The sequence below is a fragment of the Puma concolor genome, chromosome D1 (genome assembly GCF_028749965.1).
Source record: "Puma concolor isolate L17-30 chromosome D1, mPumCon1.1.hap2, whole genome shotgun sequence".
Taxonomy (NCBI): Eukaryota; Metazoa; Chordata; class Mammalia; order Carnivora; family Felidae; genus Puma; species Puma concolor.
In genome coordinates, this window is record NC_141676.1 from 25,866,641 (window position 1) to 25,884,402 (window position 17,762).

The following is a 17,762-nucleotide window of genomic DNA, read 5'->3' on the forward strand; positions in this document are numbered from 1 at the left end:
ACGCTGACCTCCCTCCCCCAGGCTCTGCCACCCAGCACGCACCTTTGGTCCAGCAGGGCCTCTGAGTAGGAGGGCGGGGAGCCCACTTCCGACGCGTTCTGCTCGGCCTGGCTGGCCACGTACTGGATGCCGTTGTTGACGTTGTAGGTGACGTTGCAGTGGTGGGGGTGGTCCAGGACCACCAGGCGGGAGAGCAGCACGGGATGCTGCAGCCGGTGCACCGGAAGCGTCATGAGGTTGTTCCTCTTCCGCTGGTGGTGCAGGACCAGGGCCAGCAGGGCCACCACCAGCACGAAGATGACAGAGCTGCCGATGATGGCGTAGGTGATGCTGGGGTAGTACACGAGCTGGTTCTCTGAGGTCACAAACACCTGCCCACTGCCTGGTTCTGCGAAACCCCAGAGGGGAGAAAAGAGGAGGGAGGTTACCAACCTGGCTCACCTTCTGCCTCGGAGTCAGTCCCAGGAAGCGCACGCAAACATTCAGAGCAACACGATTCGCAACAGCCGGAACGTGGAAACCGCCCCATCGTGTTCAGTGACTGGTGAATGGATAAACAAAATGCGGGATGCCCACACGACGGGATACTGTTTGGCCATAAAAAGGACTGATGCATGTGACACCACGGGTGAACCTCGAAACCATTATGCCAGATGAAAGAAGCCAGACGCACACATGCCGTATCATTCCATTTATAGGAAATGTCCAGGAATGGCAAATTTATAGAGACAGAAAACAGATGAATGGTTGCCCGGGGCTGGAAATCCCCTGGGAATTCGAAGTATCACGTCTACGAGGAACAGGGGTCGGTTTGGCTGGGGCTCCCTCTGTCTGCAGAGTGATTATTTTACACCAGGCCCTATCTGGAGCTTTCAAGATAGAGAGCCAGCACGGCACAGGCCGACATCATGCACCCTGGAGCCAGACTAGGTTCAAGTCCCAGCCTCTGTGCCCTTTGGAACTCATTCGTTCGTTCATTCAACAAATGAATGAACTCACTGTCTATGTGCCCCTTGGAAAGTGGCCAACCTCTCTGTGCTGTAATTTCCTCGTCTGTAAAATGGGGATAGTAAGAGTGACCAATCCCCTGGGCAATCGGGAGCATGGAATGTGTGAATAATGATCGAGCACTCAGAACAGCTGACACATTGTGCTACGGGGGTGCGTGTTCGAGACATACAGACACATGCTTTATTCCATCTACTTGCCTCACAGCAAGTCCATGAATTAGATGCTGTAACCGCCTTCTTTTTCAGATGAGGAAAGGGAAGCTCAGAGGGTTTGGGTCCCCTAATGAGGGTCACAGGGTTAGGAAAAAACAGCGGTGTGTGATCTGAGCCCAGTGATCTGACATCAGAGCCCTGCCCCTAAAGCTCCGTCCTGCGGCCCCCTAACCAGACTCGCTAGGCAATCTGCAAGCACTTCCTCGGAGTCTGCAAGCAACGGTCTGGTACATGTCCTACCCCTGGCAGGTGGCCCACCCCGCCTTTCCAAGTGTATAACAAGCCATGCTTCACACACTCAGGTGAGGGGCTTTCCGGTCAGCAGAACACATGTGGCAACAAGACAAGGTCCGGGCTGACCCTAGGAAACCAGAGTGGTGTCTCAAGCTGGGGACTCCTCATCTCTGCAGAAGAACCACGACTACCACTGTTGTGGCCCAGCTGGAAGAATAGTCTAAATACAGCCCAAGTGAGCAAATCTGGTGACCACCCCCTGTGCGTGTCCAACCTCTGAAGCAGTGAGGTTTTGGTGGGTCCACAGGCGCCAAAACGTAGACGTAAAGTAGCAGCAGGAGCAGCAACCCCAGTGGCCCGGGCCCTGTGTCCTGGAGCTGGGCCAAGCATTCCCAATCCCTCGTCACCAGATGTACGCCCGTCCTGTTCATCACAGCATCCCCAGTGTGCGGGATGGTGCCGGGCACGGAGCAGGCACTCAATAAATGCCTTCAGCTCAGCGGAAAAAAAACCACGTATTCACACACCCTGGTAAGGCAGGTGCTGTCAGTATTTTATGATTCCTTTTTTCCAGACGGCAGAGTGGCTCAGAGGTGATTTAACTTGTCTAAGTTCACACACGATGCAAGTAGAAGAGTCCAGGCCTAGAACCCAGATACTTCTCCATCAAAAAACCACACGCTGGGTGGGAGGGCTCAGTCGGTTAAGCGTCCGACTTCGGCTCAGGTCATGACCTTGCAGTTTGTGGGTTCGAGCCCCGCGTCGGGCTCTGTGCTGACGGCTCGGAGCCTGGAGCCTGCTTCGGATTCTGTGTCTCCCTCTCTCTCTCAAAAACGAACATTAAAAAAACAAAAAACAAAAAACAAAAACAACCATGTGCTGGGGAACACACTACCTTCTCTCCTTTCCTGATAGAAACGTCTCGAGTCCCCCAAACAATCCTAATCTGAGACACATGAAGATTTTCCCCCTCAAGCTCCAGGCTTGATGTTCATTTCTTTCTGGCCACATTCAAACATGAACGAAAAGCTACGATGTTCCTGTAGGTCGCTGTTTCAATGATTAACTATACAGAAAGATGCAAGTAAGATGTTAGACAACACACAGAAGTGTGCTGCAGACAGTTGAGGGAAGGAGGCAGTTTGGGATTTTTCTCGAGTCTATTAGCTGTGACCATCTGGGGTGCTGCTGGAGTACTGTCTGCTCTCAGTTTAGATAACTAAAAGCCGGGTGGGGGCTTCTATGTGTGTATGTTTCAGAATTCAGGCTTGAAAGAAAATATCTTCTTCATTCTGTGATGTCAAGCACAGAGCTGAGGGGCTGAATCCTGGGGCCATCACTTCTAACATTTTTTTTCCTAATGTTTATTTACTTTTGAGAGTGACAGAGAGACAGAACCTGAGCAGGGGAGGGGCAGAGACAGAGAGGGAGACACAGAATCCGAAGCAGGCTCCAGGCTCTGAGCCGTCAGCACAGAGCCCGACGTGGGGCTCGAACTCACGAACTGCGAGATGATGACCTGAGCCGAAGTCGGACGCTTAACCGACTGGGCCACCCAGGTGCCCCTCTGGGGACATCACTTCTGGCTGCTGCTGAAGCAACTGACTGCACTTTCATGAGCCCCAGCTGCCTCCATGTTTAAAATGGCGGCAGTGGCAGTGGTGGGAAAAAGACTAGCCGAATCCTTGGATTACTGGGAAGGTAAAATACAATAATAGGTGAAGTGCCTGGCAAGTGTTTGCCCTCGGTTAATGCCAGTTCTGCTTGCTTTTTTATTGTGTAAAATATGCATGTAACTTATAAAATTTGCCATTCTCACCCTTTTCAAGGGCATCGTTCACTGGCACCAAGTACATTCACATAGCTGTGCAACTCTCACCACCATCCACCCCCAGAACTTGTCATCATCCCCAACTGGATAATGCTAACTCCGAGTGTTCACATTCTTTCCATTCTCCTCACCAACTTCTCTGGACCAGAGGCAGAGGCTGGAGAAGCCTCGCTCTGGCAGGGGGGTGGTGTGTGGGGGGGGCAGTAAGAATGGAAGAGAGGGTAAGAATTGAATGAGCTCCTTTTTAGGGCGATATGTCTCCTAAAACACGAAAGCAGGTGGATTTTCCTCAGGAAAGCAAACGGGTCCAGAGATTTTAAAACACTACCTTGCGTGACTTGAAGTTTTAAGAACACAAGAGGGAGCGCTTTAAAATGAATGGGAATCGACTGCAGATCTTAGCAGGCTCATTTGTGTCTCCGAAAGCAGGCTCTCTCCAGATCTGCCCACTTTGGCAGGCGAGAAGCAGCAATCACGTTCACTCGAGAAATTACGATGTTACATAACTCAGTGGTGCCCGGTCTCGTTTCTGCTCGGTGTGTAAAATGTCATCTTGTATTAATTCATTAACTAGATTCACTTTTCTCAAGAGCTTAATGAGCCCGCTGGCCAAATTACTAATATCAGAGTTGCCTGGGACCTGAGTTCTAAGTGCATAATCCATGGATAATGAAGTTTCCATTTATTCTGGCTGTCCCTCAAGCCAATGCCCTCTGCTCCGCTGTCAGCTGGAATTCCTGTCCTGTATCCGCTGTTTCCACTACATTAATTGCAGGCAATCTGGTTACTACCCGGAGACCACGGTGCTCTCAAAACCGCCAGCAGCTCCCGTCATGCCTGGGGTAGAGCAGGCTGTGTTGTCCCCAGCGCCAGGGGGTGTCTCCGCCGCAGAGTCATCTCAGATTTGTACGGTTATCACCACAGTCTTCCGGCAGAGGGCACTCAGGTGTCCGGAGGAGGAGGGCCCCTTTCTAATTCACGGAGAGGCGCTGTCTGGCCTGAGGGAGGCACGAAAGCAGCCGGCGCTCGTGACTGGGTGGTCTCTTTGCTTCTAAACTATTCCTTCCTCCAGACGCAAATCAGATTTCCCAGGAGACGCAATTTCTCACCTAGCACACGGGCCAACGCAAAGTTTGATTTCACGTTTTGCTGGCCAGGTCTGGGGAAAACAGGTGTAATTATCCATGCACGGTTGATGGGAGGGTGAACTGGTGCAGCCCAGGTGGAGACAGGGCTCGCAATACACAGCAAAATAAAAACGTACATCTTCTTTGGTGCAACCATTCCGCTCTCTAGGGTCTATCTGACAGATACACTCACACAGATGAGAAATGACTTTTTAATGTGAGTGTTCATGGATGCATCATTTGTAATAGCACACATATCGGAAATGATCTAAATGTCTATCAATTGTGGCCGGGCTAAATGAACCATTAGCTGTGATATCCATACAATACCACACCTCTCGAAAAGATCAGGGCAGCTCTACATACACTGATATGGAACCATCTGAAAGATATCTTGATACGGGAAAAGAAGCAAAGTTCAATGAAGAATGCATGGAGGGGCTCCTGGGTGGCTCAGTCGGTTAAGGGGCCGACTTCGGCTCAGGTCACGATCTCGCAGTTCGTGGGTTCGAGCCCCTCGTCGGACTCTGTGCCGACAGCTCAGAGCCTGGAGCCTGCTTCGGATTCTGTGTCTCCCTCTCTTTCTGCCCCTCCCCTGCTCACACTCTGTCTCTAAAATAAATACACATTTAAAAAAAATGCATGGGACATTTTTTTTTTTTTTAATTTTCATTCTTGAGAGAGAGACAGAGACAGAGACAGAGAATGAGCGGAGAAGGGGCCGAGAGAGAAGGGAGACACAGAATCCGAAGCAGGCTGCAGGCTCTGAGCTGTCAGTACAGAGCCTGATGTGGGGCTCGAACTCAAGAACCATGAGATCATGACCTGAGCCGAAGTCGGACGTTCAACCGACTGAGCCACCCAGGAGCAAGACTGTGTGGAACGTTTCTAGGACACACAGAATTGGTAACGCTGGGAGCTCCCAGCATGGAGGGCAGAGGTGAGAGAGATTTGTTCACCCCTTTCTTTCTCTTAGTATTGTATTATCCGTTCTAAAACCATGCCTACCGTCAACCAACTTTGTCACTGCCTACGCTGACTGTACGTCTTGGTTTCCCTTCCTTCTCTCCCTGTAACGTACGGACCCCTCGGGGTTCATGCCTCACCATTGTTCCCTCACTTGAGACCCCTGACTGGCTCACCACACCCTGAGAATGGCATCCAAGCCTGACCCCCAGAGTCCAGAGTCCCTGTTGGAATGTTCACTGCCCTGTTCAAGCCGACTCCTTATCACTCCCCTGAAAAATCAACTCCTGTGTGCCTTTTATAAAAAAAAATTATTTTTAAAGTATACTTTCCTCCAGATTATATATTTTAAAAAGTCAGGTTGATCGAAGTATATATAATTTACACACACTCAGATGCACCCTTTCAAAACGTGCAGTTAGAGTTGAACAAAGTGAAACAGCTGCATAACCACGACCACAAACAAGATACAGAACCTTTCCATCCCTCCAGTTCTCTGTGCTCCTCTGTTGTCAATTCACCGCCCTTGGAAAACACTCATCTGTGTTCTGTCCAAAGAGATTCGCTTTTTCCAGAAAGTCATGTAACTGGAATTATACAGTACATAGCCCGCTGCATCTGGCTCCTTTCACTTGGCATGATGCTTCTGAGATTCATCCATATTCCTGGGTATTAGTACTTCCCTCTTTGAAAATGCGGAGTTGGGGTGCCTGGGTGGCTCAGTCAGTTAAACGTCCGACTTCAGCTCAGGTCATGATCTCGCCGTTCCTGAGATGGAGCCCCGCGTCGGGCTCTGTGCTGACAGCTCAGAGCCTGGAGCCTGCTTCAGATTGTGTCTGAGATTTTCTCTCAAAAATAAATACCCATTAAAAAATTTTTTTAAATGCAAGTAGCATTCTGTTGTACGCAGGGATCACAATTTGTGTTGAGAGGGGGAACTGGGTGGTTTCCGGTTTCTGGAATGCAGGTCTTTGTGCTGACAAATATTTTCGTATTTCTTGGGTTTATACCTGAGGGGTAAGGCTGCTGGGTCCCACGGGGAGTGTAGGCTTCTTAGAAGAAACTCTCACACTGTTTCCTCGGGGCGGCTGCAGCATTTTCCCTTCCCCCAGCCACTCTACATCCTCACCAGGACTTAATGTGGCTAGTCTTGAATTGTAGCCATTCCGATAGGCGTGTAGTTATAGCTCACGGAGGTTTTAGGTTGCATTTCCCGGGGACTAATGACGCCACTGAGCCTCTGTTCCCGTGCTGATTCACCACATGCAGATCTTCTTTGCTGAAGTGTCTATTTACATCTCTTGCCCATTTTAAAATTTGGTCGTTTGGCTACTTGGTGAGGAGTAAGAATCCTTTGTCCGTTTTGGGATACAATCCCTTTTCCAGAAATGTGTTTTGCAAATATTTTCTCCCCCGTCTGTGGCTTGTCTCTTCCTTTACAGTGCCTTTTTGAAGAGAAAGTATTTAAAATTTGTCTTATGAAGTCTACTGTATTAATTATTTCTCTTATGTTTCCTGCTTTTTGTGTGCTCTCCAAGAAATCTTTGCCTGGGAAGAAATTTTACAGCTTTAGCTCCCACATTTACATCTCTGATCCACTGCAACTTAATTTTTGTTTATGGTTCAATGTTCTTTCCTCCCCTCCCTCTGGATATTCAATTGTTCCAGAACCATTTGTTGAAAGCCTACCCTTTCCGACTGAATTACCTTGGCACCTTTGTTGCAAATCAATTGACCATACAAGCCTAGGTCTCCTTCTAGATTCTCTATTCTGTTTGACTGAACCATATACCAATCTTTATGCCACTAAGTATGTTGATAACTGGAGCTTTATAGTTAGTCTCAAAATCAGGTAGGGTGCGTCCCTTATGCTTTTTTTTTTTCTTCTAAACTGAGCTTTATTTCTGATTATAAAAATCCATTAAAATTAAAAGCAAAATAGAAATGTTCACACACACACACCCCACCCCCCAAACCTACTAGGACAAAACAGTTGAAGAGTTTGGTGTAAACCAGGGCTTGGCAAACTTTTTCTGTCAAGGGCTGGACAGTAGTATTTCATGCTTTGTGGGTCATATAGTTTCAGTCACAACTACTCTACTGGTGTAGCACAAAAGCGGCTGAGGATACACTGGTGAATGAGGACGGTTGTGTCCCAATCACATTTTATTTACATAAACAGGCAGCAGCTCGGACTTCGCTCACTGGCTGTTAGTTTCTTTTTCTTTCTTTCCTTTTTTTTTTTTTTTTAATGTTTATTTATTTCTGAGACAGGGAGAGACAGCGCATGAGTGGGGCAGGGGCAGAGAGAGAGGGAGGCCCAGAATCTGAAGCAGGCTCCAGGCACAGAGCCCGACGTGGGGCTCGAACCCACGGACCCCGAGATCATGACCTGAGCCGAAGTCGGTCGCTCAACCCACTGAGCCACCCAGGCGCCCCTGGCTGTTAGTTTCTTGACCCACAGTGTAAATCCTTCAGAATTTCTCTGTGGATGCCCACACACACTTTCGTTCCTGCTGTCCAGATATTTCTGCATGTGGGCATCTCTCCTCACCCACCCACACCTTTGTTAAAGAGTAGCTGTGAAGTATCCCACTATATACACGCATCACAACTTACTTAACACTCTGCTGATGAGATGTACATTTAGGCTGCCTTTTTTTTTTTTTTTTCTATTACCAAAGATGCAACAACAACATTCAGGTAGACGGAGCAGACCGTGAGAGCCGCGAGGGTGGGCCTAGGCTTGCTTCTGTCCCCCATGCTACAGTTGGTGCCCAACACAGAGTTGAGTAAGTTAGAGACCCTATAAGGGTCTCTGTAGATATAATTAAGGTAAAGCTCCCAAGATGAGATCATCCCGAATTAGAAGGGCTCTCAATCCCACGATGAGTGTCCTTATAAGCAGAGAAAAGGAGACGACACAAAACAAGACAAGGGAGAAGGCCATGGAAAGATGGAGGCAGAGACTGAAGTCACTGTTGCCCCAGCCGAGGACAGACTGGAATTGCAGCAGCCACCAGAAGCCAGGAGAGAGGCGTGGACAGACTCCCCTCAGAGCCTCCACAAAGAGCCAACACTGCCAATCCTTTAACCAACCCCAGGCCCCTGGCCTCCAGAACAGCGAGAGAACGCATTTCTGTTGTTTTAAGCCATCCAGTCTGTGGGGGTCTGTTACGGTGAACACAGGAAACAAATATGCCATCCTATAAAGCAGGCCATTTTATAGATGAGGAAATGGGAACACAGGGATGTCAAGGAACGTGCCCACTGGTCCAAAGCTTCAGTTCTCATTCACGACTACCATTACGGCTTCCCAGCAGAGAAACCGGGAAGAGCCCAGGCGTCTGGGTCCGGAACCCCTGCTCTTCACCCATGACTCGTTTTCATTTTTCACACGCTCTCAAGAGGCAGTCCTGGTGGCCCAGGGCCAGGCTCTCTCCTGGGAGTCCTCCTCAGGGCCACGCAATCTTGTAAAGAAGTACGTACTCCCCGAGTACCTTTTCCTATCTGGAAACTAACGTTGGAACACGATCATTCACAATCTCCTCATTTACAGAGAGACTCAAACAGTGAATAAGAAGACGAGGGGAACTCTGAAGCTGAGTGAAGCCTGGTCTTGCCAATCTTCAAGAGGGGAAAACTGAAGCCCAGAGGGGTTAAGTAACGTACTGACGGTCACACAGCAAACAGCTGGCACAACTAGCATTTGCACTCAGGAGTCTGAGGCCCAAATCCATCACATTTCGCCTGCCCGTTTGCCACCCCACCACAGTGCTCCAGCAGTGGGGTTGTCTTCCTTCTCCAAGAGCTCCCATGGAGGCTGCATCCTACACTCTGGTCAACATATTCTAGAGAGTCTTCCAGAGTAAGTGAGATGGCGAGAGACAGTCCGTGAAAACGGGGACCTTGGTCAAACAGGTGTGAGGAAAACTGGATCGAACAAATCAAACTAGTCTCTTGGTAGCTGTTCAGAGCGTAGGCTCTGGAACCCAAGTGTTTAGATTCAATTCTCAGCTCTGTCACTTCTGAGCTGTGCGACCTAGGTCAAGTTACTTCTCCTCTCTGCACCTCAAAACCCTCATCTGTGAAACAGGGTCATAGTAGAATCCACCTCGTAGGGTTGACTAGGGACACAAAGAGAAAATACATTTAAAAAGTTTAAAACAGTATCTGGCACACAGTAAGTACTCAGCAAACCCTAGTTATTATTGGTCGTTATAGTACAGGACTTCTCGGAGGCTTTCTTATTAGGCAAACGTTCACCGCGATGCTCCACAAGAGGCTGTGACCACTTCATCAGCCTCGGTGCTACCTGGGATGGACAGAACACTCATTATATTCCAAAACAGCACATTCCCAACATTCTGGAAGTTGTCTCTTCACAAATCAGATAGGGGCATCCCTGGCCCTGTTGCCGGGCGGGGGTAAGTTCTGTGGCTGCAGCTGCCAACTTAACAGGTGGAAGCTGAGAAGCAAACGCCTAGGCCCCCCCCCCCCCCGCCCCCGGTCCCTCTTCCTGCAGCAGTGGCCGCCACCTCCAGGCCGCAGCTGGTTGGGGCCCAGCAGCACAATCACTGACTGACACCGGCCAAGCACCAGGAGCCTCGACTGTGCAGCTGCTGCTGAGCGTGAAATGCGAGCTTCCGTCGGGAGGGGTATATGACGCCCCGGCATCTTGACACCTAGGGAGACAAGTCTGCCGGAGCTGATCGTATTCAAATGCGCACAAGGCCCAGGGCCGCCCCGGGTCTGCTCTCCGGGTCTGCACGCAAAATCAGCTCGCTGGTGCTACGCCTGCCCGTGAGGCCTTATCACCCAGGGAACTGCTGAGTGTGCGCCCTTGGAGCTTCTGAATGCAGACAACTTTCTGAATAATTTAGGGGAAATGGCTGCTAACGGAAGCATTACAAGAGGGGCTCCCAAGAAGGAGCTTTATTGACCATGAACGAGTTCACCACTTCCGGAGATTTCCGAAAATCCTAACCACTTGGGCCCCCACACCCCAGGGGGAAGGGAGACCTGTTTTGCATACACTGGGGGGCTGATGCTCCCATCCCAGCGTCCCAGCCGGCAGGACAAGGACTCCTCAAAGGGGAGCACAAGACACAGCTGATCCTCACAAGCACAGAGCAGCCCCTGGCAGGTCCTCGTCCTGGTCCTAGTCTCACACCTTCCACCACGGCCACCCCTGTCCCAGCCACAGGCATCCCTGCCCCACCCCCACTTACCCTCTAGCCTTTTCCCCCTTAGCTGCACAGCGGTCCTTCTAGAAGCTAAATGCCTTTGTTCATGTGAATCCTCTGCTCAATACCTTCCAGCAGCTTCCCACATACTCAGTACAAAGTCCGAATCTTCCCCATGGCCTCCACTCTTGCCCCTTCCCAGCTTCTATGCTACAGACTCAGTGGCCTCCTTTCTGTGGTTTCAGAACACACCAAGCACGCACCTGCCCCAGGGCCTTTGCCCTTGCTATGCCCTCTGCTCTGTATGCCGCTCCCTGGGCATCTGCATCTCTCACACCGTATCCCACCCAAGTCTCTGCTCCTAGGTCAGTGTTAGTGGGAGGACTTTCCGAGCCACCGCTAAGCTTCTCCATCCAGCCCCTCCCCTGGCCTTATCTGTCTTCACAGCACTTGTCACCACGTGTCACCGTCCGCTATATTGTGTATGGAATTATCTCTTTCCTACTCAAATGTAACTGTGGGTGGGCAGAGCTGTATTCTGCTTAGTCACTGCTGAATCCCCAGTGCCCTAGATGGTGCTCCGTGAAAATATGTTGCTGGAAGTGGGCAGAGGGTCTCTAACTCTGGGGCTCTGTAGGTGTCTGTCTCAGGGCGTTGTCCTGCCAGTAACACCTGCGACCTTTCACGTGAGACTAAGCGCCTCACATGCCAAGTGCTCCATGGCTGTGAGCTCGGTAACCTCACAGGTGAGAAAAGTTAAGTCTCAGAGAAGTCAGGTCGTCAGCCCCGGGTCACACAGCCAGGAAGCGATAGAGCTGGGACTTGAGCCCTCGTCTGCCTGGCCACCATCCAGAGACTCACGAGGTATGAGGACAGGTCCCACTCAGGTCTCTTGAGCTGATCTGCTCAGGGAATGTGGAACCACGCCTGCAGCTGAAATAGTCGTATTGCTATTTGACGGGCAGCTGGCAGAGCTCAGGATGGTAGAGAACTGTGCAGGTGTTGAGTACGAAAGCACTGTCCCGTTCTTCTAGAACCTTCCTTTCCACAAATTAGATGGGGGCCACTTAACCCTCTCCCGGAGTCATCTACAGACCCACCACCTCTCAGGGCTGGGAGTGTGGAGACAGATCATGTGGGTTTCTCTCCGAAGTGGCCGAGACGGAGCCCAGACCCAGTCAGGCCAGGCCTAGCCTGTGCAGACCTGCAGACCTGAGCGGGCTCTGCTCCCCTGCTCACAACCCTGCCTGAACTTCCGACGTCCCGAGGGCAAAGTCCCGGCTCCGCACTGGGAGAGTGGGTTCCCCTCTCCTCTCACTGCTTGCATCCCTACCTGCCCTCCTAGGTGCTGGCTGGCCCAGCCTCGAACAGGGTGCTCACTTCTTCAGACACACCCACAGCTTTCCTGCCTGTGCCTACTGCCTGTCCAAGTGGGTCCCACAGCCTCCTGGTTTAAAAAGGGAAACTGGGGCGGTGGGGGTGGGGGTGGGGGCGCCCGGGTGGCTGGGTCGGTTAAGCGTCCGACTTCGGCTCAGGTCCTGATCTCACAGTTCGTGAGTTCGAGCCCCCCTTCGGACTCCATGCTGACAGAGCAGAGCCTGGAGCCTGCTTCGGATTCTGTGTCTCCCTCTCTTTCTGCCCCTGCTCTTGCTGTGTCTCTGTCTCTCAAAAATGAATAAATGGTAAAAAAAAAAAAAAAAAAAAAAAAAAAAAAAATTAAAAATAAATAAAAAATAAAAAGGGAGGCTGGAAGAGTTTAATGACGGGACAGCAGAAGGCTCTCCCAGCCTCAGGCATGGGTGGCTCCTAGGACCTAGGAGAGCCGACAGGAAGCTGGGGGGACAGATATGCTGAATTTTTCTCTTTCTACCCCCTCTAGCTTCTGCTAGTGCTTCCCACTGGCCACAGCCACCGGAAGCCAGAGGGTAGGAAGGCCCTGCTGACGCAGCCTGGGGAAGGGGGACCGTGTGTGCGGCGAGGAGAAGCGGGAGGATGGGCCGCAGGGGGTGTGGCAAGAGCACCGAGAGCAGGGACCCCAGCTTCTCTGCTGCAACCTCACCCCCTTTCCCCATCGCAGCCTAGCAAATTCTACCTTGCTCCTGGCCTTCGCTCAAATGCCACCGCTTTCATGAAGAAAGCTGTCCCCTCTGTTGGGATGACCTGGGTCCTTCCCTCTGCCGGGCCCGCTCATGACATCTCGCCCTATGCTGCGTGTGACATCAGGCTGGCGGCGAGGTGGCTGAGGTGGTACGGGAACGGCCCGCGGCCCCTCTGGCTCAGTGGGAGCACTGGACACCTGTGCTCACGACCCCACTCGGGCAAGCGCCTTCCTTCGGAGCTGGCGCCCGTGCCCGCTCCCCCTTGGTGTGGAAATCAAGGAAGCCCAAGCAAAGGAGAAAAGCGAAGGCTATTCATTCAGAGTTTGCTGTAGCAAGGGAGTCAGCCGCGATGGCTTGCAATTGGGCAGAGACTCAAAGGCGGGCAGCAGAGTGGGAGGAAGGGCAGGCTTGAGGTGTGCCCTGTGGGGGCGGCTGGTGTGGGGAGCTAGAGACGGGGCATCCTGATCCCGTGAGATTGGTGAGGGCTGCATATCTGGCTTACGCTGGTTGGCCCCAAGCTGGAAACCGGGACAAAGCGTAGGGGAGCTGTCGGTTGTCAGTTAAGTGTTGGAGGTTTGGGGCCCATTGTCACCAGGGTTATTGTTGGACTTCCTGGCTGGTTATTGCAGTTAATGAGTTGGTGTCCTGGGCTGGTTGCTGGAGGCTGTGGGTCACAGTTCTGCTTTTTTTCTTTCTTTCTTTTTAATGTTTATTTTTGAGAGAGAGGGAGAGAGAGAGTGAGTACAGGGGAAGGGCGGGATGGGGGTGGACAGAGGATCCAAAACAGCACAGAGCCCGATGCCAGGCTCAAACTCAAGAACCGCAAGATCATGACCCGAGCCAAAGTCGGATGCTTAACGGACTGAGCCACCCCGGTGCCCCTCAGAGTTCTGCTTTTACACATGGTCTAGCCACTGTAGGTCCGTATATTTAGCCTTTCACCAACTGTGCAACCCTCATCCCTGAGTCTGGCCCACATCCCACCTAGGCTTGAGTCTCTGTGACACTCTGGGCAAGCCTCATGCTCGGTTCCCTCACTTGTAAAGTAGGGCCGATAAACGCCCCAGCACCGCGGGGTTCAGCGCTGACCCAGGTGAAGTCCTGACATGCACAGTACGGTCTGCATAGACAGTCGCTACTATTAATATGCACCTGTCCACTGACACAGGGAAGTAAGTGGTCGTGTGAAGGGGGACAGCCGTACCCCTGCAAAGGGGCAGCGTGCATGGTGGTTAGTCCGTGTTTGGGAGTTGGAGTGACTGGCTGAGACTTCTGGTTCTGCCCTAGACCACATGACAGACCTCGGACAATGTCCTGCACCTTTATGAGCCTGTATAAAACTGGGATTGGAAACCTGTACACAGCACACAGTTGATATGAACACTAAAGAAGTCTGAAGAAGTCTGAACCAAGTGAACCACTGTGAGCTCGCTTCTGTGACCTTCTAGCATCTGTGCAGTCTGGTCCCCTCCAACCCAGTTAAAAAGGGGCTCGTGGGTGCTGACCGGTGGAGAAGGGGAATGCTACCCAGCGGAAGGCAGGGAGGGCAGTGGGATGGTAGGGATGCAGAGGCTGTGGCCTTCCAAGGATGGAAGGGAAGCGACACTCCCTGGTGGTCTGGTCATTAGAACTCCACGCTCTCGTCAAGGGTGAAAGGAAGAGATGAGGAGGGAAGTCTGGCTGGGCGCACATGCGTTTATCCGCTGACGAAGCCCAGACTGCGGGTCAGGCCATGTGCTCAGTGCTGGGGATTACACGATCAAAGCAGCAGAGACCTACCCTGGGGGAGCTCAGTGCATGGAGAAGCCCTGGGACGCACTTCTCTCCAGCACCCCATGATTACCTTGACTGCCTGAGGCCCGTTCTCTCCAGCATGGAAGCTTCCAGGAGCTGTCTTGGCCACTGCACGCCAAAGGCATCCTCTACCCACCCTGACTTGCTTGTTTAAAAAAAAAAAAATCCCGTGGGGCTGCAGCACCTTCATGGGTCCCTATTCCAAGCATATCTCGTGTCCCAATTTAGCTGCAGATTGAAAAAGTTTAATTTAAAGGGCAGGCCAGCAAATGACTGAATCAAAAGAGAACCACGAAAAACCCCACTGAACCATTACCATGGTAACTCAAGTTTCTAAAATTAACTGGAAGAGGGGTGGATGGGAAAATCCACGCTGCCAGCCTATTCCATGTCAGATCGACCACAACAGGAGCCGTCCTGGCCTGAGCCCGAGGGAAATTAGGGGACCCATCCGCCGGGATGGAGCTTGGTTTGACTTCCTGGCTGGTTATTGCAGTTAATGGGTTGGTGTCCTGGGCTGATTGCTGGAGGCTGTGGGTCACAGTTCTGTTTTTTTTTTTTTTTTTTAATGTTTAAAAAAAATGTTTAAAAAAGCTAGGACCCTAGGACCATCCAGAACCAGGAGACAAGCACCAGAAGATTCAATGCAAAATGAGACAGAGGGGAGAGGAGAAAGACATGAGAAAGTTGTAAAACTGAAGGCAGAAGGAAGCAGACATCTCCCTGGGAATTCTCGGTTGTCCTTATTCCAAGAGACCGAAGGGTTTTCGGTCTTCCCCACCGAAAGGGGGTCTTACCCCTTCCACCTGCTCTTGGGCAGAGGGGGCAGGGAAGCCTCCTGAAAGACTCTGCATTTTCAGCAGATGCTACTGAGACCGCCGGCTTGTTGCTGCTCCTGGCAAGGGGGCGTCTTGGCATGGAGGAAACCGCCCATGATCCTCGAGCCCTTCGGAGCCTGCCTAAGAACAGTGCACGCCCTCCGAGCTTGCTCTCCGCCTCTGATGAGGAAGGGTGTCCGTGATAACCTGGGGAGTTAGGTGGTGAATGGCCTCTGCTTAGAAACAGGCACAGGGCAGTTACAGAACTGGCTGGAGAATAAGGAACTTAATTGGCTGTTTAAGGCAGAAAAAGGCATTTTTTAATAGGAACTCACGATTGCTACCAAAACTCAGTGATGAGGGTAATTGGAGCGAGGGCCCCCGGGTGGCCTTTTTAGAACTCTGCTCAATTGTGTAATGACTTAAGAAAAACATGTCAACAGAAGAGTGCAGGGCAGTGGAAGGAAGGGGGTAAGAGTTTTCCAGCCCCTGCTCTGCTGCAGACCATGGAAAGCAAAAGCCCATGGGAGCCAGCAGGGGAGGGGTGTGAGGCGTGGTGACGAGCTCAAGAATTGGGATCAACGTTCCAATCTTTCTAACCGTCAGATGGGAGAGCTCCAGGACACCCTCTCTCCTGTGCACAGAGGGGTTTCAGGTGACCGAGGCTCCCCGATCTGACAGCATGGGGGCTCCTGCAAGTAACTGGCTTGCTTAAAATGGATACATGGGCCTCCTGGAATCGCTGAATAAGGAGGGCTGCACAGAATTACTATTTCTACTGTGTACTGTATCTCTTTACCTGGAGTGTTTGGTGGGAGCTGCAAAATTAAATGCTTCGCCGACATTCTTTGAACTCGATGGTCAGTTAGTTCCTGGTCCCGTATTAAGGCTCAGTGAGCTATGATACAATGGTCTGTTGAGCCTGCGGTGTCAGCGGCCAGAGCAGAATACTGCTAACTCAAGCGGGATACGGGCAGCAGTGATGCTTTGATGAGTTTGAGTGTCGAGTAATCAAACATAAACAGTATCGCAGGGACAGGCCAACCTTAAAAACCAGGGAGAGGAAGAATCTACCTCAGGCATGCCATTGTCAGTGCAAAGAAAATCTCTTTAGTGGGAGCTGAGAAAACAACTGTCATCATCAAATATCCATTACGACCCCAAAATGCCATCCTGGTCACCCGTGAGCTGGAAGTGCCAATGCCAGCCCTGGTTCCTGCCTTTCCTTTTCCATTCATGACCAACTCCAGTCCAGGAGCAGGTTTGCTAATGCTGTTCCCGAATTCTGGGAAGTTACCACGATCTGTTGCATGGATTCCCACTTGAACTTCCTAGCTGGCCTCCCAATGTCCAGTTTTGCTCCTCTCCATTTTCCACATTGCCTTCAGAAAGCTTTTTAGGAAGTAAATAAGAAGGCAGCTATTGGACTCCAACTCCAACTTCCTAACAGTGGCCTCCAGAGGCCTCTCTGGTCTGGCCCTTGACTCTTGTACAACCTGACTTGAGCCGTTTGCCTCCTGGCACCCCACGCTCTAGCTTGGGGATCAGTGAAGTCCGGGCTGCTGCCTGTTTTTAATAAATAAGATTTTCCTGGAACACAGCCATGGCTGTCCTTTTATGTACAGTCTACATCTGCTAGACTACAGCAGATAGTAGTTGCATAGTTCTAGGCTCTAGGGCACACGGAGCCCAAGATACCCGGGTCTCATTTTGATTTCTGGAGCAGACCAACACGTAATGAGCAATGAGCTGAGAGGTATACCAGCTGCTTTCATCCAGCGTACAGTCTTTGGGAAGTTACTCTAATATACAAAATGCGGCAATCGTGATAAAGTGATAGAACCACGCAGAAAGTCAACAGAGAAATCAGGAAGTCAAGGAGGAAATCAAACACCCCCTCCCCGCTATGCCTCCGCTGGCTCCTGCTTTTTGTTGCCTGCAGAAGCAGGAACAGTAGAAGATGTTCCCAAAGGAAATGACACACTTGGTGTCAATGTAGGATATGAAATACGGGAACAGTTAAAAACGTGCTTGCTCTCTGCTGCCACCACCTCCCTGTGTGGCTGGCCAATCCTGTCTGACTCTGCAATCCTGTCTTTTGAGAGGTGCCGGGGCTGTCTCTCACGGATGTTTCCTGAAATGAGGGCCTGGTGGAGGTTTTAATGTTCTCCAAGACAAGGTGCTCGAGGATCCATTCTAATAGCAGAGGCCCTCCTGGGCACCGGGTCGATGAACCTGGCTGTTCCATCATAGATGAGTAACTACAGGGTTTCAGGCAGTGGAGGACTCAAAGTTACCTCCTTGACTCTTTAGAGAAGAAACAATCACCGAGTATCCCCGGGGCTTTTGCAGAATCCATGTATCCCTGTCAAAAGCTTTCCAGACACCGAAGACAGGCCAGAGAACTCAGGCAAGCAGTTTTAAATACTAATGGGGCTGCGTTAAAACAAGAAAGTGAAGGCATCAAAGCCTCTGTCACTGACA

At 51.2% G+C, this 17,762-nt stretch overlaps 1 protein-coding gene across 4 annotated transcripts in view; it reads right to left on the bottom strand.

Moving 5' to 3' along the window:
• Window positions 1-17,762, bottom strand: part of LDLRAD3 (low density lipoprotein receptor class A domain containing 3) — a 242,038-nt gene that overhangs the window by 4,696 nt on the left and 219,580 nt on the right. For all 4 annotated transcript variants that reach the window (XM_086677672.1, XM_086677675.1, XM_086677673.1 and 1 more), the window contains one exon: window positions 43-388. In XM_086677672.1, coding sequence (XP_086533798.1) covers window positions 43-388 — 346 coding nt within the window. The remainder of the gene's footprint in view (window positions 1-42; window positions 389-17,762) is intronic.